This window comes from Meles meles, chromosome 2 (assembly GCF_922984935.1).
Source record: "Meles meles chromosome 2, mMelMel3.1 paternal haplotype, whole genome shotgun sequence".
Classification (NCBI taxonomy): Eukaryota; Metazoa; Chordata; class Mammalia; order Carnivora; family Mustelidae; genus Meles; species Meles meles.
The window spans coordinates 142,210,322-142,235,234 of record NC_060067.1 but is presented as its reverse complement, the minus strand read 5'-3'; the positions used below and the strand labels follow the sequence as shown (position 1 = coordinate 142,235,234).

Genomic DNA, 24,913 nt, shown 5'->3' with positions numbered 1-24,913 from the left:
TCCATTAATAATATATCTGAGATTTTTTTTTTGTCACATTCACTAATAAGTGGATATGTTAAGGTGATTTTTTTGTTTTAGGAAGAATTTGGCTATAACGCAGATACCCAGAAGCTACTGGCTAAAAATGGAGAGACTCTTCTTGGAGCCATTAATTTTTTCATTGCCAGTGTGAACACTTTGGTGAATAAAACAATTGAAGATACATTAATGACTGTGAAACAATATGAAAGTGCCAGGTAGGTATAAATTTTCATTATATTGTCTCTTTGCAGATGGTACATAATTCAGTTAAGGTTTTAAGTTGCATATGCTAGGAATCAACTCTGGCTAATTTGGGCAGAAAAAGAATACAGTAGAAGGTTGTAGGATAGCCCATAGAACTAAAGGTAAAGGCAGGAGAACAGATTCTAGAAATAAGCAGGAATCAAAATCAAGATAATGCATCAGAAGAATCTAATTAGGACCCCGAAGCTGGGTACCTTTGGTACTTGATGTTGCCACAGCTACCCTAAGTCATTTCCAAAAGACCCCTGAATATTTTGCTTCATTGCCTAGAGAGTGTCTCACTGAGCCCTGGTCATGGGCCCACCCCTGCCTGTTAGAGGATAGGGATGTAGAGGATCTCCTAGTTCCAGCTTCATTAGAAAAGTATAAGGCCTTGTGTTCTACTAGTTATTAGATGCCCTCTATAATCTGGCCTTAAGCCTCTCTTCATTCTTTTTTTTTTTTTTTTTTTAAGATTTCATTTATTTATTTGAGAGAGCATGAGAGAGAAGGTCAGAGGGAGAAGCAGACTCCCCATGGAGCAGGGAGCCCGACGTGGGACTCGATCCCAGGACTCTGGGATCATGACCTGAGCTGAAGGCAGTCGCCTAATCAACTGAGCCACCCAGGCGCCCTCTCTTCATTCTTATTACTGCTGCTTCCCATCAGAAGCACTACAATAGCCAGACTTACAGTTTCACTCTCTTCAGTACACAAGCTCATTTCTGCTTCCATGGTTTTGTTTATGTTGTGGATACCAACATCCTAGCCTTCCACTTACCTAGGTTATAATCAGCTTCAAACTCTTTCATAGTTTACCTTTTGTATATACTCATAGCTGTTTATAATGCAGTGTTTTCATACATTTTATGCACACACACACACATACACTCATCATTCATTTCTCTATCTCATAACCATCCTGTTAGGTAAGCTAGTACATCTCAGCAGATCAGCAATAGCATTTCCAACTTTTGATTCCAGGCCCAATTTTTCTTCCATTCATTCTATTCTGATTTACTTTTTTTTCCTCTCAGTACTTGAAATCCTTATTTCTGTTATATTTTTTATAGCATAATTTGAAGATAAGTACAGACTATACCTTTTAGAAGTATAATGTTATGTTTTGGCCTGTTAACCTAGTTTAATGATATGAGAAAATGGCTATGAAAACTCTAAACTCATCTAGTTTTTGGGTGCTTATTCTTAAGTATATATTTCCTTAAGCTTCACATAAGTAAAAGCCCAAAAACCCTTGGAAAGTTAACTTTTAATCTTGTCACAAGAAGGGGTGGTTCTCTGTTATTCTGTGTTTGTAATTTTAGGTTTAGCATTCACATGTAGTTCTTAATGACTTGGAAATGATAAATAGCTGTAGTTATTTGGTAGGAGAAAGGTGGAGATGGGGTTGTGTGCCCTGCTTAGGTTTTAGACTTGTTTTTTTACTTTTCTGTATTGTTTGAATTATTTACCAACACAGTACTAAAATCAGAAGGTGGAAAAAAAATAAACAGAAAGAATCCATCAAAATAGGCTTTCCCTCAGTAACACTGAAGGAATTTCTCAGTAAGATACCCTTTAATAGGAATCCCTTTAGTAATACTCTTAGTAATTGGTTCTCATCTCTATTTAAAATCTTTTCATGGACATTGTATTTTTCAAAAGAATAATCTGTGTATTTTTTATTTTTATAAATTTTATTTGGTTCTTTTCCAAATCTGTTCCTTATTCGTGACATCCTAATTTGTACATAATAAGTACTCTTTTCCTTTTATCTCTTTCTTTTAAGCATTATTATTTTCCAGTCTTTCAGATTATTTTAATATTTATGGGTTTTGAAGATTAAAATTCTTCTCTTCCCAAATTATCCCCACCACCTCCTAGTCAAGAATTACCTGAATTTAGTTTCTGTTTCTATACTTTGTAGTTGTCCACTTATTCTGAAAATATTTCTAGTACCTAAAATATATTTTTGATTAGTATGTTTTAACAAATGTTTTATTTTAGCATATAATATCTTTCTTTTTGGCCATCATTTCTAAGGTGCTTTTAAAAAACCCATATTACTGGGCAGCTGACTGGCTGGCTTAGTTGGTAGAGTATGTGACTCTTGATCTTGGCATTGTGAGTTCAAGCCCTGTGTCGGGCATATAGTTTACTTTAAAAAAATTGCTTTCTGAGTATTAACCCATAATAAAGAAAGACAAATTCATTAGATAAGTCAACAGTATGAGTCATTTTTTCATTTGTAGAAGAGAAAAATAAGCCTCTGGAGGGTAAAAGGTTTGCTTATTTGGAGCCAATTTCAAAGCCAAAATGAGAGCCCACTGGCTTTCTACCTTTTACTTTTGATCATTCAGTCTCAAACTTGAACTGGATTTATCTCAAATTTTCGTGTCTATTTAAAAAATTATGATGCAGCTGGCTGGCTCAGTCATGTGACTCGGGTTCTCAGGGTTGTGAGTTCAAGCCCTACACTGGGTATAGAGATTACTTTAAAATAAAATCTTTAATAATAATAATTTTCACATCTTATATTGAGATATCTGACTTAAAGTACAGTGTGATAAAAGATCTCAATCTAGGGGCTCAGAGCCTGATCTTGATTTGGGCTCAAGTCATGATCCTGGGGGTTGTGAGATTGAGCCCCACATCAGGCTCCATTCTCAGGGCGAGTCTGCTTGAGATTCCCTCTCTTACTCTCTCTCAAATAAATAAATAAAATATTTTAAAAAATTTTTAATCTGTCTAATATGTAGGTTTATGTGAAGCTTTGGAACAGAGCTCTAAATCAGGTTATATGTCCTTGGTAGCTGGTTATCAGCTACCTGGTTATGAGGAAATCTTTAACAACCTCTGTGTGTAGTTTAAAAACTAACAACAATAATGACCTCACCCCATAATTCATTCTTTTTTTGTTGAAATTACAATGTGATTTTATTCATTAATGTTAGCTTGGGGTTTCACTTTCCTGTACTGTTTATTGAAGTAATTGAGGAATTCACTAGTCGTAATACTAAAACATTACCTGCAGAGGGATAACATTTAAAAAGAACCCCAGATTAAAAGTTTCTCAGTAGCTGAATTTTCTTCTCTGTCAGAACCAGAATTTACTGACTTTAGGATATGGGTCAGCTATTTGATCAGCACAAAAAGTGGCAATTTAGGCAAATGTCCAGGTGGCCTTTTAAGGCTCCCTATTATGCATTGGGGACAAGTAGTTCCTAGCCCTCTGGTGCTCCATGTTTAGAAAATCTTGTAACAGCCCATTCAACACTTCTCCACAGCAGCACCAACAGGGGAGTCAGTTGTGGTCAAGACTTTTCAGATGTGGACACCTGTTCTCTAGAAGTCTTACATAAGCCATAAAGTAACCAACTATCACTAACTTTATTGATATGGATTCAATTCAGACTGGCAACCTTGAAGAGTTGCATTTTGAAAATTTAGTGTGCTTCTCTTCCTGGTGGCAGTGAGCTCTGTTAGAGAAGCTCTTATGGAAAGTTTTTCTTTGCTACCATCTACAAACTCTGGATATAAAAATTAAGGGATATCAGGTCAGTATTATAACTTTGATTATGTTTATATTGATCTTATTATATAGAAATGTGCTCCAGGGCTGAGGAAGGATATTTGTCTTCACATTAAATCACCATATATCACTATTTATTTTTTGTCCTCCTTTTTTTTTTCTTTTTATTGTTTTTAGTATATTTACGTCTGGCTAGCCCTCTTCTAATTTGGCCATTATAATAAGCACTCTGAAAAACCTAGTTATTACCAGGAATCCTAAGTACTCTATATTTTTTGTGGAGATTGTTATTCTCATTCATAGATGAGAAACTGAAGCAGAAAGAAATAAAATAACTAGTTCAAGACATTAGAACCAGCAAAGGTCAGAGTGGTCATTCAATTGGCTGGAGAACTCATGGAGTTTAACTTACTTGTTATCATTACTAAGTCAGTCTTGCCTCCTGAATCCTCAATATCTGTCTCCCCTCCTTAGCCCCACTGCCATTGTCTTGATTCAGTGACTCATTCTCTTTTGCCCATGGTCTTCTAATGGGTTTCCTTGTTTCTGCTTCTTAATCTACTCCAGTCCATCCTCCCATTTCTTACTATAGAACCGGCTTTCTATTCTGAACAAGTAGAACATGTCACTATCTAGATCAGAGTTCTTAAATGGCTTCCCATCACATCACTTGATTTACCAGGTTAAATCCGATCCCGTCTTGCCTACTTGTCTGCTTTTAATGCCTTCCACTATCATGTTCTGTCTTCAGGTTATGACATACAGAATTACTTTCCAGATGTATCACGGTATCTTACAAATCTTTGCTTTTTTCATGCTTTTCTCTTCCTGGATTGCTCTGTTTCCCTGCCACAGTCTACCTCAGAAGCTTTTACCATCCTTTAAAATTTGATTTTAGTGTTTTAATTCTGTTCTGAGATACCTAAGTAAGGGGTTCTTCCTCTTGATTTCCACTGTACTATTCTCCCTCCCTCATGGCAGTTACCATTATCTCATTTTGTTGTAGTTGTTTAAGAGCTTCTCTCCCTCTAGACTCCCAAGTTTTTGGAGATAAACTTTATCTGTTCATCTTTATAGCTCTGGTTTCTAACAGTGCCTGAAACATAGAAGGGGCTCACTTAATACTTGTTGAATGAATCAATGTATTGGTGAATGAATGATTCTCTTTTGGCCCTAAAAGATCAAGTTGGGGGCACCTGGGTGGCTCAGGGAGTTAAAGCCTCTGCCTTCGGCTCAGGTCATGATCCCAGGGTCCTGGGATTGAGCCCTGCATCGGGCTCTCTGCTCAGCAGGGAGCCTGCTTCCTCTTTTCTGCCTGCCTCTCTGCCTACTTATGATCGCTGTCTGTCAAATAAATAAATAAATAATCTTAAAAAAAAAAAAGAAAGAAATTTAAAAAAAAAAAGATCAAGTTTGTTAAATTCAGTGCAGGTAAAAATAAATTCTCAAGTCACATTGGAATATAATTTATGTTGTTTAAAATATTCTTAAAGGGGATACCTGGATGGCTCAGTCAGTTAAGGGTCTGCATTCAGCTCAGGTCATGATCTCCTGGTCCTGGGTTCAAGCCCCACATCGGGCTCCCTGCTCAACAGGGAGTCTGCTTCTCCCCCTGCTTGTGATCTCTTCCTCTCCCTTTCTCTCAAATAAACAAATAAATACTCTTTAAAAAATAAAATAAAATATTCTTAAACAAAATGAGACAATGGCGCCTGGATGGTTCAGTCAGTTAAGTGTCTGACTCTTTTTTCAGCTTAAGCCATGTTCCTCAGGTTTGTGAGTGAGATCTAGCCCTGCGTTGGGCTCCATAACCAGGCAAGAGTTTACTTGCATTTTTCTCCCTCTGCCTTTCCCCTCTACCTCATGTGCACGTGTTCTCTCTCTCTCTAAAATAAATAAATACATCTTTAAAATATTCTTAATTGCCAGATTAAGAGATATAGATTATACTCTAGATACTGAATAAAGGGCTCTGGTGCTAGGGCATAAGCTTTGTGATGCTGATTTTGACTAAATCAGAGGTCACATTGATCTTAATTGAGAACTGAATAGTAGAGACTCCCGGATAAGCCACCGTTTAATAAACAAGGTAGTAGTGTGCTTACACAGGTGCTGTGACAGAGACAGTATGAAGTGCAGTGTGATCTCAGAGTGGTGGTGGAGGGTACCTGTTTTAGTGGCAGGAAAATACTAGGGAGTAAGCATCTAAAGGAGCACAAGGTGTTAAGTGCTCTGTAATAGATGTCATTGTCAGGTTCTAAATACTAATGTTATGGAAATCCATCCAGAGTTGCTCTGTCCTGTATGGTAGCCACTAGCCACATGTGTGTTGAGCCCTTGAAATGCAGTTAGCCTAAATTGACATGTGATAGATGTGTATTTTATACGGTGGACTTCAGAGACTTCATTACTACTCCCCCAAAAAGTAAAATAGTTCATTAACAACCTTTTTACATTGATTACATGTTGCAGTGATAATATTGTAGATACCCTGGATAAAATAAAATATTCTTTAGAAGGCTCAGTCCATTAAAAGTGACTTCTGCTCAGGTCATGATCTCAGTGTCCTGCAATGGAGTCCTGTGTCAGTCTCCCTGCTCAGCAGGGAGCCTGCTTCTTTTTTTTTTTTTAAGATTTTATTTATTTATTTGACAGACAGAGATCACAAGTAGGCAGAGAGGCAGACAGAGAGAGAGGAGGAAGCAGGCTCCCTGGTGAGCAGAGAGCCCGATGTGGGGCTCAATCCCAGGACCCTGAGATCATGACCTGAACAGAAGGCAGAGGCTTTAACCCATTGAGCCACCCAGGCACCCCAGGGAGCCTGCTTCTTCCTCTCCCTCTGCCTGCCACTCCCCCTGCTTGTACTTTTTCTCTTCTGTCAAATAAATAAAATCTTTTTTTAAAAATAAATAAATAAAAGGTGAAATAGTTTTTGTTTTTTTAATGTGACTGCTAGAAAATTTTAAGTTACAGATGTGACTTGCATTGTATTTCTGTTGTGCCTTGCTGGCTAGACTATACTCTCAGGGCTGCTGACCCTCAGTGTAACTTCCTTTTTACCAGTTCAAGTATGCATCGTAAAATCTGCTATCTTCATATGCTTTGCCTTACTGGTATTAACCAATTCCTATGTGAGATAGATCACTTGATCTTGTTAGCATTAGGTTTTGACATCTGTTTTTTTAAACTGGTTTTTAAATTTTGAAAATTCTATTTGTCAATTAATTTGGGAAGAATAGTTAATGAGATTAGTAAGGAGCTCCCCTCCATGCTTGTATTAATAGCTCTTTGTATTAAAGAAATACATGATTTTAAAAGTATAAGATGTAATGTATATGTGAGAATTATCTATTAATGTAGCATATGAGACTGTCATATACATCCAGCTTACCTCCTAAACTTATTTCACTCCATTTTTGTAATATGCTTCACTTGCTCTGTTCTTTCCAGGATTGAATATGATGCATATCGCACTGATTTGGAAGAACTGAATCTCGGACCACGTGATGCCAACACTCTGCCAAAGATTGAGCAGTCACAACATCTGTTTCAAGCACATAAGGAAAAATATGATAAAATGCGTAATGATGTTTCTATCAAGTTGAAATTTCTAGAAGAAAATAAGGTAAATTTAGTCTTTACCTTCTGAAAGGCAAAATTTTATTTATAAAAATAAAATTTTTATGGGCTTTAAAATAATGTCACCCCAAAGAGAGAAAAACAGAAAGTTTTTTGTTTCTGTTAGCTCTTTCATTACAGTCACACAATGGAATTCCAGCTATAATCAGTGTTTGAGTTTTTAGAAGAACAAAAAAATATATTTACCTTTCTGTCATAGAAGTCATCATCAGCCCTGCTGTCCCAGTCTTTCACGTGTAACAGTTGGCGAAAATTTGATGTTCAACCATTGACCTTCAGATTGGAGTTGTTTTGGGGCACCTGGATGGTTCAGTCGGTGGTGTCAGACTCTTGATCTTACGGCTGTGAGTTTGAGCCCATGATGGTTGTAGAGATTACTTTAAAAAAGTAAAATTTGGGGACGCCTGGGTGGCTCAGTTGGCTAAGCAGCTGCCTTCGGCTCAGGTCATAATCCCAGGGTGCTGGGATTGAGTCCCACATCAGGCTCCTTGCTTGGCAGGGAGCCTACTTCTCTCTCCCTCTGCCTGCTGCTCTGCCTACTTGTGTGCTCTCTGTCTGTGTCAAATAAATCTTTGAAAAAAAAAGTAAAATCTGAAAATTTAAAAATAAATAAATAATAAAATAAAAAGTTACATACTGATAAATTCTGCTTTGAATATTTTGAGACCTTTTTATTAATGATAGGTACAGATTTCAGGAAGGAAAGAACATTCTTCCTAGTAACTGGTAAACGAGGAATGACTAAAGGGTCCAGCTATGAGCTATAGTTAGCATAACCTAGAAGAAACAAGCCAAGAAATCAATTTTCCACATTATTTTTGTATAACATGAACCCATCTAAGAACTAGAACAATAAAAGCTGAGATGGACCTGCTGTAGGCTTCACTTGGAGACAAATTCATACAAAACAGGCTCCTGAGTTTTAGTTTAAGTAAAGGACAGCTTCCTGTGTTTAACATTTTTTTTAAGTTTTATTTTTTTGAGAGAGAGAGAGCACACATGCTCTGGAGCCCAGTGGGGAAGGAGAGAAGAAGAGAGAGAATCTCAGGCAGACTCCCCACTGAGTGGGGAGCCTGAACCAAGGCTCAATCTCAGAACCCTGAGATCTTTGAAATCAAGAGTCTGACGCCAAACCAACTGAGTCACCCAGGTGCCCCTGTGTTTAATGTTTTTAACATGACATACATACTGAGTTTTGTAACGGGGATTACAATTCTGGAAACAGGAGACCCAATAGTGGCACAGCACAAGAGTAGCTGGAATGGTTTAGTCCTGTGGAGATGGGATCTTTCTACTGCATATGGGTGGTATTGTCGTGCTTTTCATTTCCTCTGAAGTCACAGTAGGTCTTCAGATTTACTTCCTTTAGGTACCCTCTTAAAATTATTCTTCACTTGTTATTGTCTGTTGATATCCTCTTGTTTTCTTTAACATTTTTTTAGAAACTCTTCTGGCTACCATAAAAGCTGCAGAGTACTACATTTCCTCAGGATCTACCAAGTCCTGCACTACACTTACTTTTTTTCGCTACAGTGGGTAAAAAGTATTCACCAAAACCCATTACCATGGCAGTAAAAGAAACCTTAGCAGATCAGACAGATTGCCCAGCATCATTCCAATAAGAATGCAGTCTTCCAGCATGCAGTAGCTGAGCATATAATGTAACATTCCTTTTAGTTCATTCATATATATCTGTGTAGATGTCTCTCTCTATAGATATAGATGTAGAGAGAGAGAGATCAGTTACATGGCTTAGCATTTTAATAGATAGGAATATATCAATACTTCGGTGTAGATACATATTTTAAATATAAAAATATTTTTTATATATTCCCCTATAATAGATCAGCACTATACAGGAAAGGGCTAAGTGACATATGCTAGCTAGCATTTGAGAGGCTTTTCCAAAGCTAATTTGAAAGGAAACAAAGGAATTCATCTAATTTGGGCATTCAGAACCTCTTCAAATAGAGAAATTGATTTTAGGAAATCTGTAAAATGGTAATTGTGTTCTTTTGGAATCTAATGGTATTGTGTACTATTCTCTGGATAATAAGATTATGGGTAATTTTTGTTTTCTGTATTTATTTCTATATTTTAGATGGTTGTGTTGCCTTTATAAAAAGGGAAAGAAATTGGGGTGCCTGGGTAGCTTAGTTGGTTAAGTGTCCGGCTCTTGATTTCAGTTCAGGTCATGATCTCATGAGATTGAGCTCCAGGTCACACTCCACACTGAATGTGGAGTCTGCTTAAATTCTCTCTCACTCACCCTCTGCCCGCTCCCCGCCAAAAAAAGAGAAAGTAATGTTGAAAGAATCAGTATCCTAAAGCAAAGGATGCTTTATTAGTCCTTGCCAGCGTAAATAAAAATAGGAAAATTACACAAGGATAAGTAAACAATGGCCATGTGATTGCTACTTGTCTTACTATAACTACTTTTGAGACTTAGGAGACACCCAGATGTAGACATGAATCAGGGAAGGCACTTCTTATTTGTCAGTTACTATGCATTTTACATACATTCTTTCACCTAATCCTTTTAACAATCTTCCTACTTCAATTCTTTCAGTAAATAGTAGTGAATACTTTGTATACTGGGAATATGTCAGTGAACAAAAAAGACAAAATCTCTGTCCTTTTGAGGTTTACATTTTTATGAAACAGATGCGCTTATCATCCGTATTTCACAGATGAGTGATTTCGTTTTACATCATCTCTGTGTTCATATATGCCCTTCACTTCTGATCTTTTGAACCTTGGTCTCCCTGATCTGTCCACTCTAAAGTCGTTTCTCATTTATCAGGAAGAGTTGACATACCTAGGCTCTAGGAGAAGTTCTGGATTCTGGGAACATCAAAGTTAGTATTTGAGCTGTGGAAAATAGACTGAAGAAATGATTTGGGGCCTGTCTCCATCTAGTGCATTACTACCTAAAGTAGCCATGTGTTGTATCTGGAAAACAGCTATCATGCTAATGTGAGAAATAGAAAGGAGGTACAGAGGTGACGGGTAGAAAAGAAATTGTGTACTTCTCTGCCCTTGCGTGGCCTCACTTGTTTTAACGCTGTGCTGGGCTCTGCTGAGCCCTAGAGCGGAGCAGTGTGGGCTAATGAATAGGCAAGGTGGACTGTGTCCTTTGTAAAAAATTCTCGACTAGTAATGTGAAAACCTGAGTTCCAGACCCACTCTTGCCTCCTGCTTACTTCATGATCTTGGACAAGTCTTCAAGCCTCTGTATTTTCCTCTGGAAAATGGGCGTAAATCATGTCTTGTGTTAGGTGAGTGAAAAGACAAACTGTCCTCTGTACAGTGTAAAGTACCATTCACCATTATTTGTAGGATTCCTACTGTGTGCCAGGCTCTTTGCTAGGTGAAAGGATGAAGAAGAAGGAAGATAAAATTCATGATCTAGGGAGTTACAAAAGCATAAGATGGGCTTGTTTTCTAGAAGTTATCACCTTCGCACCTTCCCCTGGTAGCTTTTAAACTTAACCTGTATCCTGCCTACTTTGTGTCCTGTTTGCTGATAGGGGAAGAAATTGACATTAGAAAAGATGTAGCAGGAGACATGAACTGTATTTATATCAGCATATTAACTTAAAATACTAAATTTATATCATTTGGCATTAGTTAAGCAATAGTTTCTCAGTAGTAAAAGTAATGAATTAACCATAAAGGTTCAAATCTTCAAGGAAATCTTTAAGAGACAGGACTTCAGCCTAGCCTTGAAAGATCAGGAGGACAAGCCTAAGAGAAGTGGGAGGAAAACTTGCTTGGCAAGGGCAGTGGTCCACATGTACAAATAGAGGAACTCGTGTTTAGCAGAAAAGTAGACTACCATTATGGGACATAACCTTGACATGCTTTAAAGAAAGAGAGAATCAGAAAGGTAATTGAAAGCCACATTACATTGAGCCTTGATCCCATAAAGATTGAATTATAGCCTCAAAAAGTATGCATACTGAGCAATGAGGGACCAGCCAGGTTTATAAAGTTTTAGTGTCTGTCAGATGCCTCTCATAACCAACTTTATCTAGTTGGCATTAGAGAATTTGTAAAGTTAGGGGGCGTCTGGATGGCTCAGTTGATTAAGTGTCTGCCCTCGGTTCAGGTCATGATCCCTGGTCCTGGGATTGAGCCCCCGCGTCAGGTTCTTTCCTCCGGGGAGCCTGCTTCTCTCTGTCCCTCTCCTGCTCCCTCTGCTTGTGCACTCGCTCGCTTTCTCTCTCTCTCTGTCAAATAAATAAAATCTTTAAAAAAAGAAAGAAAGAATTTGTAAAGTTAGGAGTAACAGAAAAAAAAATATGACTTAACATTCTTCGAGCACTATAGCTTAAAGGCAGAAAGACAGTAGAAGCAAACCAGTGAAGAATTTCTTAGCCAAATGAAATGTTGAAGAGTCTGACCTATGGTTATTGCAGTAGCAGCAGAAAGGAAAGAATACAGTGATTTCAAGGCTGCGTGGCAGGGGTTGGAAATCAACAGAGGAAGCTAGTTTGGCTGGAAGGTTGTGAGGGATGAAGAACGGGTATTTGTTCCATTTAACCTGGTGTTTAGTTTGAGACCATGACAAAATATTCACATGAAAATAGTTGGTAGGAAGTTAATGATGTGAGTTTGGAGTTTGGATGCGCAGGGTCAAGGCCTCAGAGATAAAGGTTTGGAAATCATTGCCTTTTGAGAATAACGTTGTCACATCTTCTTTTGACGTTTTTTACTGTAAAAATGTTTTAAATCTGCCTTTATTCTCAAGGATTTATGTTCTTAAAGAGTCTAGAGATAGTCTTTGTTTTCAGCTTTCTACAGTTGTCAGTAACCTGAATTTCACTTTGAACCCTGTATTCAGCAGTGTCTAAAATACAGTCAAAGAAACCCTTTTCTTTTTATCTTATTTAACTCTTCAAAACTGTAGAGATAATATTGATCTCTGTCACTGTAAGCAATCAGTAGCTCTAATTTGAAGACTTAGATTCTTGAGAAAACTTTTTTTTAAATCATTAAGCAGCCTTTTTGCCCTTTTATTTTTAATAGCTCTAACAAAGGGAGGAAAAAGCAAGCCTTTAGGCCTAGAAACTGTCTGTCATCCCTGTTTGCTTTCTTGGCAGTGTTAAATGCCTCAAATCTTGTTTTTCTCTTCTTTTGTTGAACGATAACTGAATTTGTACCTTAATATCTCCTTTATACATAGTTGTCAGATAACCTACTTAGCATTTGGATTTTAACATAATATACTCTTCCTATTTCTTAAATATTGTATATTGAATTTTTAAAAACATAAGTTATTTGAAACGTCATTGAGTGTGCTAGTTTGTAATTTGATAATGTCCTGAAGGCTACTGCTTTTTTTTTTTTTAAGCTGTTTTTACAGCTTTTGAGGGGAGGAAACTTTCTTTGGGTTCTCATTTCATGGCTTTTGGAGTGTCTTCCCATAGCAACACTTCTTTTCTAAAATGAGAGGCCAGATAACCAAACAGTTAAAATGGTGGATAAAGTAAAAGCAAATAATCACTGAGTAAAGGACTAAAAACCATTCCAGTGACTGTTGTAATAAATTTTCATAGCCAAATATTGTGAGAATGTTTTGTTTCATTCTTAGAACTTTAAAAAAGATTTTTTTTTTTTTGAGAGGAATTGAAAGGTCACGCCTTAGCTATATTTTAGAAAATCGATCTATGTCCTTAGTCTAAACTTCCTTATCTCTGGCAAAACAGAGGAAATAGGTGTATAAAATACACATATTCCTGTGTTTGTGCTGATAGTGCACATATCTCTTATGTGTAACTTACTCTTAATGGAGAAACTTGAATTCTTCTATTATGTGAAATCTACTTTATCCACCTACTGCTAAGATACATTGTGTTTACCTTTAACCTAAACAACTCTTATTAATCTCTGATATTCTCTTCCTTGTTTTACTAAACGACATTTGAGTTGCATAGCAGTAAAAACAAAGTTAATTAGGCTCTTCTAATGTTTTTCTTTTCATCGTTCTTTCTCCTTTTCCACACCCTCGAGTAATGTAACATGAGCTATTTTGTGACTTAAGGCAGTTTATTTACCTTTTATTGTTCCTTTCATGGTTCAAAACAAAATAGAGACTACTTTAGTAAAGAGAAGAAAATAGACATTTCTGGTGTTTTGTAGACTTTGTTAGAAAGGTACCATGCCTCCTTTTATGGCCCTCATGATGCCTAGCAATGATTTTAAATATATAGTAGTTATTTTAGCAAATGTGTGTTTGCATTTCTTCTCAGAATTAGAGGCACACTGCAGGGAAGAGAGATGCAAGAAAATGTGAGAGTCAGCCATGACAGGATAGAAGGGCAAATCCTGATTACTTCATTCTTTGCCTTAGTGAGGGCAAAATATACTCTGTCAGAAATGCTGTTTTTCGGTGCCTGGGTGGCTCAGTGGGTTAAGCCTCTGCCTTTGGCTCAGATCATGATCTCAGGGTCCTGGGATCAAGCCCCACATAGGGCTCTCTGCTCAGCGAGGAGCCTGCTTCTCCCTCTTCTCTCTGCCTGCTGCTCTCCCTACTTGTGATTTCTCTCTCTGTCAAATAAATAAATAGAATCTTTAAAAAAAAAAAAAAGAAAGAAAGAAAGAAAAGAAATGCTGCTATTATCTGCAGTGTATACTGTTGCATGGAAAGAGGAAGCAAAAAGTTAGAGAAAAAATATGCACATCACATCAGTGTGAACAATTCATGTTTATTTTTTTAAAACAACTTTTTATATGGCTTAGAATCACATAAAATATGAAAAAATAATTTAAGATTAATATTTCCTGTAAGATAACTGTAATTCAACTTGGGAGTGTAAATCTCATTTCAGGGCTACAAATGCATTAGAGGAGAAAAACCTGAATGTATCAAAAGAGTCAACAAAGCATGGGTGGCTCTGCCTTTGGCTCAGGTCACGATCTCAGGGTCCTGGAATTGAGCCCCGCATCAGTCTCTCTGCTAAGCAGGGGACCTGCTTCCCCAGCTCCCCACCCCGCCTCTCTATTTGTGATCTCTCTCACTCTCTGTCAAAATAAATAAAATCTTTAAAAAAAAAAAAAAAAAGATTCAACAAAACAGCTTAGGGTATAAATAAAAAGTAAGAATCTTGTTAACTTTATTATATTCTTATTTTAAGAAAGGTGAAATATACTCCTTTTTTTTTAAAGATTTTATTTATTTTATTTTATTTATTTTATTTATTTATTTATTTGACAGAGATCACAAGTACGCAGAGAGGCAGGCGGGGCGGGGGGGGGGGGGGGGGGGAGCCAGGCTCCCTGCTGAGCAGAGAGCCCGATGTGGGGCTTGATCCCAGGACCCTGGGATCATGACCGGAGCCAAAGGCAGAGGCTTAACCCACTGAGCCACCCAGGCACCTCAAAATATACTCTTGTTTTAAGGTAATGTCAGGGCACCTGGGTGGCTCAGTCAGTTAAGTGTCTCAAGTCATGATTCCAGGATCCTGGGATTGAGCCCCACATTGTGGCTCCCTGCTCTTTCTCTTTTTCTCTCTGTCTCAAATAAATTAATAAAATCTTAAAAAAAAATTAAGGTAATGTCAGCTAAGCAGCTATAACCATAAAGGAAGGGTTCTTTCTCCTCTTTTATATTTCAGTGACTTGAGGATGACAGTGGGGACAGGACAAGATGAGCCAGACTTGGGAATGTATCCTGGACACATACTTGATTAATATGGTTGGGCTCTTTCCTGGACACACGTTTGATTAATATACTTAATTTAAATATCTTTTAAAAAATCACAGTCATTCTTAATCAGGTTGATGAAAAGACTTGTTTTCACTCAACACTGTGTTTCATATATAATCATAATATAATAGTATTCCTGTATATTAGGACTTCTTTTTTACTGTATTATTAATACAGTATTTTTTCTAATATATTAAAAAGTATTTCATGTGTATCTTACAAAGAATTTAATTTTTCAGAGAGCAGTCTATGAACTAAAATGAGAAGCAGGAGAAAGAGAGAATACACAGACAATAAAACACCTAGAACAAAGTAAACGTTCTCATGTAATATGAACCAGCTATATATGTAGTTGTGATGATTCAGTGACTGCAAACAAATACTGTAATAGGAAATACTTGAAACCCAGTACATTCTTTTAAAAATAGGCTATAAATATTTGGAAAAACTTGGAAGGCAAAGGTATTCTTTGTTTGCTAAAGCTTCTTTTTGAGAGGGAAAAAAACCTCTGAATTTTAAAAATGGATATTTCTTGCCAAATTTTAAGAAGCATGTTAATCATTACTTAATACGTACAAGCCCATACATTCTTAAAATCTTTTTCTCCATTGTCAAAGGAAAAGGACCTACTCTTGATACTTTTTAAATATTCATACCAATCATTTACTATCATCTTTATTTCTATAACTGGAGGTACAAACAGTTCTCTTGGTATTTGCTCATAGGTCAAGTGAAATTACGTTCCACAAGTAAAAGGACCCTACTGATTCTAAATAAAAAATTAACATTTATGGACTGAAATGTGGAAGTATGTATAATAAGTGACCTCAACACTATGCCAAATATGATTACCTACATTTGGATTTTGTGAAACATTCCCTTATTCATGCACCTTTACTTCCAGACTTAATTCCTGAATATATTTCATCATATAATTTCAGGTTGTTATCCTTTTTTTCATTCAAGTAACAAACTTTTGTCAGATCTATATGTGTACGAGGAAGAGTTCTGGATATTGGTGATACCCAGTGAGCAAAAGCAAAAACAAATTCTACCCTCAAAGAGTTTGTAGCCTAATAAAAGTAACAACCGTGATCAAATCACACCAAACCCTGTATATAAAATCTAGGATGTGACCAGGGCTCTCAAGGAGAGGTACGTGGTTCATTAAGAGTGGCTAGGGCAGGCTTCCATGAGAGAGTGATGTTGAGCATTAACTAGGTAAAGTGAGACTCAAAGAATATTCAAAAGAAGCAGCATGTGTAACAACGCTGTGACAGAAAAGGGTGTGGTGTGCTCAAAGAACAAATATGACTAGAACCAGTGCAACTAGAGCATAGAGAGATGACTGGGAGGCAAGCAAAGGCCAGACCATGCAGGCCTTATGGACTACATTAAGGAAAAGTTATTTTAGTATCGATAGGAACCCATTGAAAAAATTCTTGGTAAATGATAAGTCTGAAGTATGGCCCATAGATCTTAGAACCTAAGAGTAAATATAGTAGTTTAGACAAGAGATGATGAGAGCTTGTTTAGGGTGGTGATAATAGAATTGGAGTGAACTGAAGACATCGAGAGATACTTAAACGGTAAAACAGAAATACATATATAAAATACTAGGAGAAAATTGATACATAATTAGCAGCTTTAACATATTATTCCTTTATTCATCAAATATTCATTGGTTGTTTTTTTTAGGTGCTGAATTTTATTTTATTTTATTTATTTATTTTAAATAGTAGAAATATAATGGTCTTGCCATTATAGAGCTTATGGTCAAGTAAGAGAAATAGGCATTAACCAAATAATCGCATAAATACGAACTATGACAAGTGTTGTAAAGGAGAAATTGAGGAGTCATGTGAGTATACAAAGGGGACTTGGCTTGGCATGGGATATTGTGGAAGCCTAGAGTAAGTGACATTGGGCTGAGCTCCAGAAGGATGTAAAGGAGCTGACTAAAGGTGTGTGGAAGAAGCATATTTTAAATGGATGGAATAGAGTATGGAGTTGAAGGGAGAGGGAGAAGTTCTTAGAAAGGCTCCAAGTCCAGTGAAGGAGCCCAACTTGGGGCTCAGTCTTACAACCCTGAGATCATGACCTGAGCAGAAATTAAGAGTTGGCCAGAAAGAGAGAGAGATCACAAGTAGGTAGAGAGGCAGGCAGAGAGAGAGGGAAGCAGGCTCCCCGCTGAGCAAAGAGCCCGATGTAGGGCTCGATCCCAGGACCCTGGGATCATGACCTGAGCCAGAGGCAGAGGCTTAACCCACTGAGCCACCCAGGCGCCCCTGCGTATGGATTTTTTAAAGAAAAATAATTGTTCTATCATAACAAATTTTGATGAAGCTTTTCTGTTAAGTTTATAAACTGTTCTTAGGTACATAGGATCAGAATTTTTATAAATTGTATAAGAGATTGAATTCTTAAAATTAAAAAAAGAAGTTTTCCGAGGTGCTACAGAACCATACTTATGATAGAAAACTATTTTATGAATGTAAAGGTGAGTGTGAACAGGCCGTTGGTTTAACTGTAGGTTTTTGTTGCCTAGTGTCCAAAGGCCAATGAGAACAGGGTCACCTAATAGATGAAAGGAAATATTCAGTTCCTTAACTATTCTTCTGTACCTAAGTTAATTTTTTTTAATATTTTATTTATTTGAGAGCAAGCATGTGGGGAGGGGTGGAGCGAGAGGGAGAAAGAATCTTAAATAGACTCTGTGCTGAGCACAGAGCCTGTCTTGGGGCTTGATCGCAGGACACTGAGATCCCGACCTGAGCCAAAACCAAAAGTCAGACACTTAACCCACCGAGCCATCCCAGGCGCCCCTATACTTTAACTAATTTTTATTTGGTACTCAAATGCTATTTTGAATGATTTCTGGTACTTAGTATTTCCTCTAGCAACTTGAAAGTTTCTTTCTTCTGCTTTTGGTTACTGGGCTACCATGGCTTTCTCCAGTAAAGCACATACCGTACTATGCTGTGAGTGAATGTTAGTGTGTTTCTTTCCCTCCATGTAGGCTGCATTGGTGCATCTGCAGAGCATTTCCTTTCTATAGCCAGTGAACTGGTGAACACTGATCTTTGAGTAATCTGCAGATGGAGGAATTCTTTATAAGAATTTTGTGTATCTGTATGTATATCTATCTGATCTGTGGTCTAGATGATCATATACCAGTGTACAGATGATGACACTGATGTTCAGAGAAGTTGAATAATTTACCCAGTCTCAAAACCAGATCAGGTTTCAAATCTAGATCTCTTTGACTCTACAGCCCTGCTTTTAGTTGACTGTGATGCTATAATGCTGCTCCAAGTAAGGTTCTTAAAATAGCAGAGGGAGAAGATGGTAGATGACAGAAAACAGAAGCCATATTGGTCATATCGAAACCTAGAGCTATTGGAAGGAAGGGAGGAAGGGGAGGGAGCTAATGCTATGTAGAGCAAAAGGGCAATAGATATTTTTGCTGAAGGGAGAGAAAAACCTGTGCATTGAGAATTTTAATGTGCCATTAGATAAAGAATTATAAGACCTTAGCACTGTTCTGAGACCTGTCATTACTGGAACTTGTGTTTCATCAGTTATCTGCTTTTCAAAATAGGACTGCCCTTTTTTCCCTTCTAAGGTGCTTTTTTTTTAACCTGCTTGTCCACGATTTGTTGAAACCTATCCCAGTGAGTCAGAAAAATAAAATCTGTTCTTCCACCTCCACTTGGAGTTCATATTTGTCTTTCCTTCTCTTACTCTCTTCCTAATGCCCACACCCATGTTTTTGATAGTGCCTTTTTCTCAGCTGGTTGTTGCTTTGACATGACAAGCATTTCCAAAGCTATTGCAAAGTAATAAAATTATACTTCACAAACCTAATAAAAGGCCAAGACAGATATAACCTTTTTTGTTTGTTATTTTTCTGGTTTCTTACTTACTAAAAAAAAAAATCAGTGATGGGCAGAGAAAGCATATAATTACACATTTTTAAATAATGCCAGTAAAGAAGAGAGTTAATTCTTTACATGTTAGTGGTTGGAGACTTCTTACTAAAGAATGATTTTACGGGTGCCTAGCTGGCTCAGTTGTTGGAGCATGTGACTGTTGATCTTGAGGTTGTAAGTTTAGACCCCATGTTGATTGAAGATTACTAAAAAATAATTTTTTTAAAAAGAATGATTTTGTTTCAGCCTTTCCTCACATGTTTAAGCCAAGATGCTACCCGAATATTGTTCATTTAATATAAGCCCTTACTTTTTAGAATTATTGGGAGAGCCAATAATTGCTTTGAAGAAACTTAACAGTTATAAATATATTAAAACTAGTAACTCTTCAGGGCATCTGGATGGCTCAGTTGGTTAAGCATCTGCCTTTGACCCAGGTCATGATCCAGGGCTCCTGGGATTGAGCCCCAAGTCAGAATCCCTGCTCAGCTCTCCCTCTGCCCCTCCCCCCAGCTTGTATGCGTGCATTCTCTCTCTCAAATAAATAAAATAGAATCTTAAAAAAAAAACAAACTAGTAACTTTTATTTGAACTAGAAATTGCCTCTTTTTTAATTATTTCAGTATCTCTGATAAGAACGTGTGTAATTAATCCAGGGTGCCTCAGTGGCTCAGTTGGTTGAGCATCCGACTCTTGTTTTGGCTCAGGTCATGCTCTTGGGTTTCTGGGATTGAACCCCAAGTCAGGCTCCACGCTCAGCAGGGAGTCTGCTTGAAATTCTCTCCCTTTGCCCCTCCCCCCCAAAATAAATAGTCTTTTTTTTTTTTTCTTAAAATAAGGTATGTGATTAATCTAAATTTGATTTGAAAGAGAAGTTCATTTGGTAGAAACACAGTGCCTTTTTATGGTTTTGATGCCTGTGAAGTAATACTTTTACTTTTTTAGTCAGTAAACTTTGTAAATGGTATTTATCTTCTATTGATATATGCTGTGTAGGCAGGAGAAAGTTTTCAGTGTAATCCACTTGGCATCAACTCTCAGTCCTGCTCTTAAATTTCTCTTACCCAGTTTCTATTTAAAACCTCAGCTTGTCTCTGCCTTAGTAGTCAGTGTTGAAGTTTGTTTTGCCCTTTAACAATTAAAGTATTGTATGGCATATTTTAGGTCATTCACCAGATGTTGCTGTAGTGGTTTGCTTATGTCTGAGCTGGGTTGCTCATTGTTTGGCAGATCTTTATGAAAGTTCTTTGTAATTGACTTCACAAAGATTTAGTGTATTTCTAAATTACTGTAATTGTTTCTGATGTTAGGTTTTGAAAATTTGTCAAATTTGTCATCATCCTGATTCTCCCTAGAATTGTTACCTCTTTTTGGCTCCTTTTAAAAATCTCTGCTTTTCTGTTGAATTTCACTTACCCTTATAACCACTTTAAATCATTTCTAAGTTAGGACATGCATAAGTAAATTCAATACAAGGGTTTTTTCTGCTCTATAAGTATGGAAAGGGTATATTAAAGTTTAATACTGTATTATTATTCATAATTTTAGAATGAATTAACTTTTCTTTCCTTCTTCTGCTCCAATCATTGTGTTAGATCCTTGTCCCAAGGTTATTTAAATGTAACTTTAGAGCCAACAACAAAATTTGGAAGGAGGTTAAAGCATATCTGCCATACATTTCTACCCTTTAAGTGCTCTGCCATACCCTTTTGGTCTGTTTCAAACTTTGTTTAAAAGCTTTCCAAATTGTGTATTGCCTTTGAACAGAGAGTCAGGTTGGAATAGGTGGAAGAACATGGACCTGTCTTGGGAGAAGACACGCCACATCCCAGCCCATCTGCTTCCTAACTGTCTAACCTTAGGCAAGTTACTTAACTTTCTGAGTGTTTTATTAACTGTCACATGGAGAGAACAGAAGCCTGTACAGAGTAGATGGGAGGGTCACATATCCTCTGTCACATGCTTCATAGGGCGCCTCGGTGGCTCAGTCAGTTAAGCCTCTGCCTTGGCTCAGGTCGTGATCCCTGGTCCTGGGATTGAGTCCTGAGTCAGGTTCCCTACTCAGCAGAGAGTCTGCTTGTCCATCTCCCTCTGCTCCTCCCCTCTGCTCTTGCTTGCAGTCTCTCTCAAATAAATAAAAATCTAAAAAAAAAAAAAAAAAGTGCTTCATGAAAGTGACACCCACCATATCAAAATATAATCTACCAAAAATACTTGGCTCTTTTTTTTATTCTATGTGCTCATCACTTCTCATGATCTGATAGCATAAATATAAACGAATGCTAAGTTGAAAAAGTGTAATGACCCTAAAACATTTCCTCAAACACTTTTGGCTTTTTGTACCTTCTCGTAAAAGTACAGTCTGACCTTTCCCCCACCTTAACTTTTCTTCATCTCTCTTCCTAAACCAATTCCATTTGAGAGACCACAATCTCTCCTAGATTGACCTTCCCAAGGCCAAGTAACCTAGTAAAGTAAACCTGATAAATAAACCAAGTGACTTAAAATAACACTTTTAAGTCTCATTAAAACTACTTGTGTATAGTGACAACAGCACAGTCACTACTAAGATTGCAAAAACTAGGCATCTTTAAAATTTTATTTGAGAAAAAAATAGAAAATCAAATTGTATTTGCAACTGTTTTTCTAATATTATTTGTTCTTTTTTTAAATTTTTTTTTTTTAGATTTTTTATTTATTTACTTGACAGAGAGAGAGAGATCACAAGTAGGCAGAGAGGCAGGCAGAGAGAGAGGAGGAAGCAGGCTCCCCGCGGAGCAGAGAGCCCGATGCGGTGCTCGATCCTAGGACCCTGAGATCATGACCTGAGCCGAAGGCAGCGGCTTAACCCACTGAGCCACCCAGGCGCCCCTAATATTATTTGTTCTTATAAACATCCTGAGGACTCTTTGTGGCATCAGTCAGGACTACATTGATGTTATATGAATACATATTTTAGTGCAAATTAGTTCAGGAAAAATTTAAAGAAATTAAGCAAAAATGGTAGAAAAGCAAACGTTTTTAATTCATTTAGAATAGAAAACATATTCATATTGATAATTGATTTATTTTTATTTCCATTTACTTTTGGTTTAGTAATGTTTTGATTGGCAAAAGAGTATCAGTTTACCATTCCTATTTAAATTTGCATCTGATTTGTAAGACATACGACCAAAACTAAAACTTGTACTTGGACACCACTTACATGATCAGTGCTAATACAAAAATGAGGTAAGTTATCTGTTTTGGCATAAAAAGGCTTCTGAGATTAAAGTAACAATGAAATTGTATACTCTGTTTCCATAATTATAATTGAAAAGCTGTGAATGCCCAAAGGCTCTCTCTATACCAGGGAACTGCTCTGAAGTGTGTATATATTTTTAAAGGCTTACACATCAGCCTTCTCACAATTACTGGGAGAATGTTTTTGTGGAAATGGGCATTGTATCATTTGTTGTGAAAACTAGAATTCAGTCTGAAAAAGCACCCTCTTCCCTTGATTTCCCATGGATTAAGTTTCAGCGGGAACATTTTGCATACAGGTAGTGCGCTGAGTTTGAGGCTTTGTTCAGTGAGCTGCCAGCCTTCCTTAGCTACAAGAAGACATGATCTCTGTGTTGTGTTTTTCAACTACCTCAAGGTGGTATGGAAACTGACTCTTCAGTTGCCATATGTGACTTTTGTGTTGACATTTGCGTTGACATTTGTAGGGTCAGATAAAAACTGTGTGATGCTCTTTCCACTTTCTTTCGGACTGTAACTTTCAGACTGTTGCAACAGCTCTCTCCAGGTATAATACGTGAACCAGACCCTGTGCTCCACTCTCGTTGTCTCCTTTAATTGTAAAACAGTGAGGATTAAGATTCAAGTCAAAAATTCATATGACCCAAAGAGCAATAAAGTAATTGGCTGGAACCTATTTTTGAAAATTAAAATTTCACACTAAAAATACAGAAACCCCGTAGTTGCTCTGTAGCTCCAGGAACCGAGGATCATCCAAAACTAAAAACAAAACAACAACAAAACAGAAAGGCTAAATCATGCTTAGTAGGGCAAAGTGGAAAATTACTTTGTGACCCAGGTAGGTTACTAGTGCAAAAGCCTTTAAAAAAAAAATACCTCTGGGGAAGAGTATTTAATTAATAGACTGGTTCATAAACTTATATATAAACTTTCAGTTGAATTTCATAAGTCTCTAAAAAGAGAAGCTGGTTTTTGTCCTTAAAAATAAATGGCGGGGGGTGGGGGGCGCGCCTGGGTGGCTCAGTGGGTTAAAGCCTCTGCCTTTGGCTCAGGTCATGATCCTGGGGTCCTGGGATGGAGCCCCTCATCGGGCTCTCTGCTTGGCAGGGAGCCTGCTTCCTCCTCTCTCTCTGCCTGCCTCTCTGCCACCTTGTGATCACTGTCAAATAACTAAATAAAATAAAATATTTAAAAATAAATAAATACAAAATAAATAGAATTTAAAGAGCATTTTAACTGAAAGGCTTTTTGAGAGCCATTTGAGTTTCCAGATGTATATATTTGGAACACACACACACACACACACGCCTCTGTTTAGAAAGCAAGTTCTCAAAAAATTTTAATAGGTAGGAACTATAAAAATTATCTTACTGTCATTCTTCACTATACTGCTACCCTGAACTCTGCCCATCTCAAACGTAGTCACTTTCTCAGCATTTCCATGTGTCTGCCTGAAAGCTATGCCATACCTGCCCCAGACTGAGCTCTGGAGAGCCAGCTCGTCTCCTCTGCACTCAGCCCTCTCACAGCCTTTGCTATATCAGCCTGTGGTACATTTATGCTTTCAGTTGCTTAGGGCCAAAGTCTTGGCGTCTTTGTACTTGACCTCTCACGGCCCACAGCTCCATCTGTGGGTTCCACCGTCACAGTCTGTTGAGAATGCTGCTGCTTCTCTTACTACCCTCGTCCAGGCCACCATTGTCTCACTGAGTTATTGCTGTGGTATTCTCATAGGTCTCCCTACTTCTTCCCTTGCATGTTTAGTAAAGTAAGTCAGATATTGTCATTTTTCTGCTCAGGATCTTCCCGTGTCTTCTCATCTCACGCAGAAATGTAGCCACAGTCTCTGTGATGACCTCTGAGGTCCTACATCCTCTTAGCCCCCCATTACCTGTCTGATCACATCTCCTGCCAGACCCCTATGCCTCTGCCCCAGCCACACGGGCCTCCTTGCTATTTCTCAAACACACCAAGACCAGCACCCAACTCAGGACCCTTATACTTGCTATTTCACTGGAATGTTGTTCTTCCAGCCTCATTAGAAAACTGCAAGTGTTTAAAGCTCATTGCCTCACTTCCTTTGGGTGGGTCTTTCTTCACGTGTCACCTCAGACCAAGTCTAACTTTCCTATTTATGTTGCCATACCCTGTCCAAAAAACAGATCTCATATTCTCCATGGCTGCTTAATTTTTCTGCATAACATATGCCATCATCTAACATACTGAATACTTTACTCACCTTGTTTCTCTTTCTTCTCTCACTAGAATATAAGGTTCTTGAGAGCAGAGTTATCTTTTTGTTGATTGCTTGCATTGCAGCCCCTAGACTAGTGCCTGACATGAGCAGACCCTAGTAATATTTATTGAATGAATGTAAGTAACATTTTAGGTGTGTTTTTCTTTCTCTGAGTGTAAAGGGGGATGACTGTAGTTCATTAGAACACTGAATAGTGCAGATCCTCAACAAAGTTATGATATAGACGGACGGACTTTATCTTTCATAACCTTGCCCTTTTCTAATAACATAAAACTATTAAGTATATTCAAAGAATATTTGACATAGAGGCAAAATATAAAGAATAATGACAA

General features: G+C 37.5%; 1 protein-coding gene across 10 annotated transcripts in view; it reads left to right on the top strand.

The window, feature by feature from the left end:
• ARFIP1 (ADP ribosylation factor interacting protein 1) overlaps window positions 1–24,913 on the top strand; it is a 106,665-nt gene that overhangs the window by 71,535 nt on the left and 10,217 nt on the right. For all 10 annotated transcript variants that reach the window (XM_045994429.1, XM_045994384.1, XM_045994404.1 and 7 more), the window contains 2 exons: window positions 82–239; window positions 7,250–7,424. In XM_045994429.1, coding sequence (XP_045850385.1) covers window positions 82–239; window positions 7,250–7,424 — 333 coding nt within the window. The remainder of the gene's footprint in view (window positions 1–81; window positions 240–7,249; window positions 7,425–24,913) is intronic.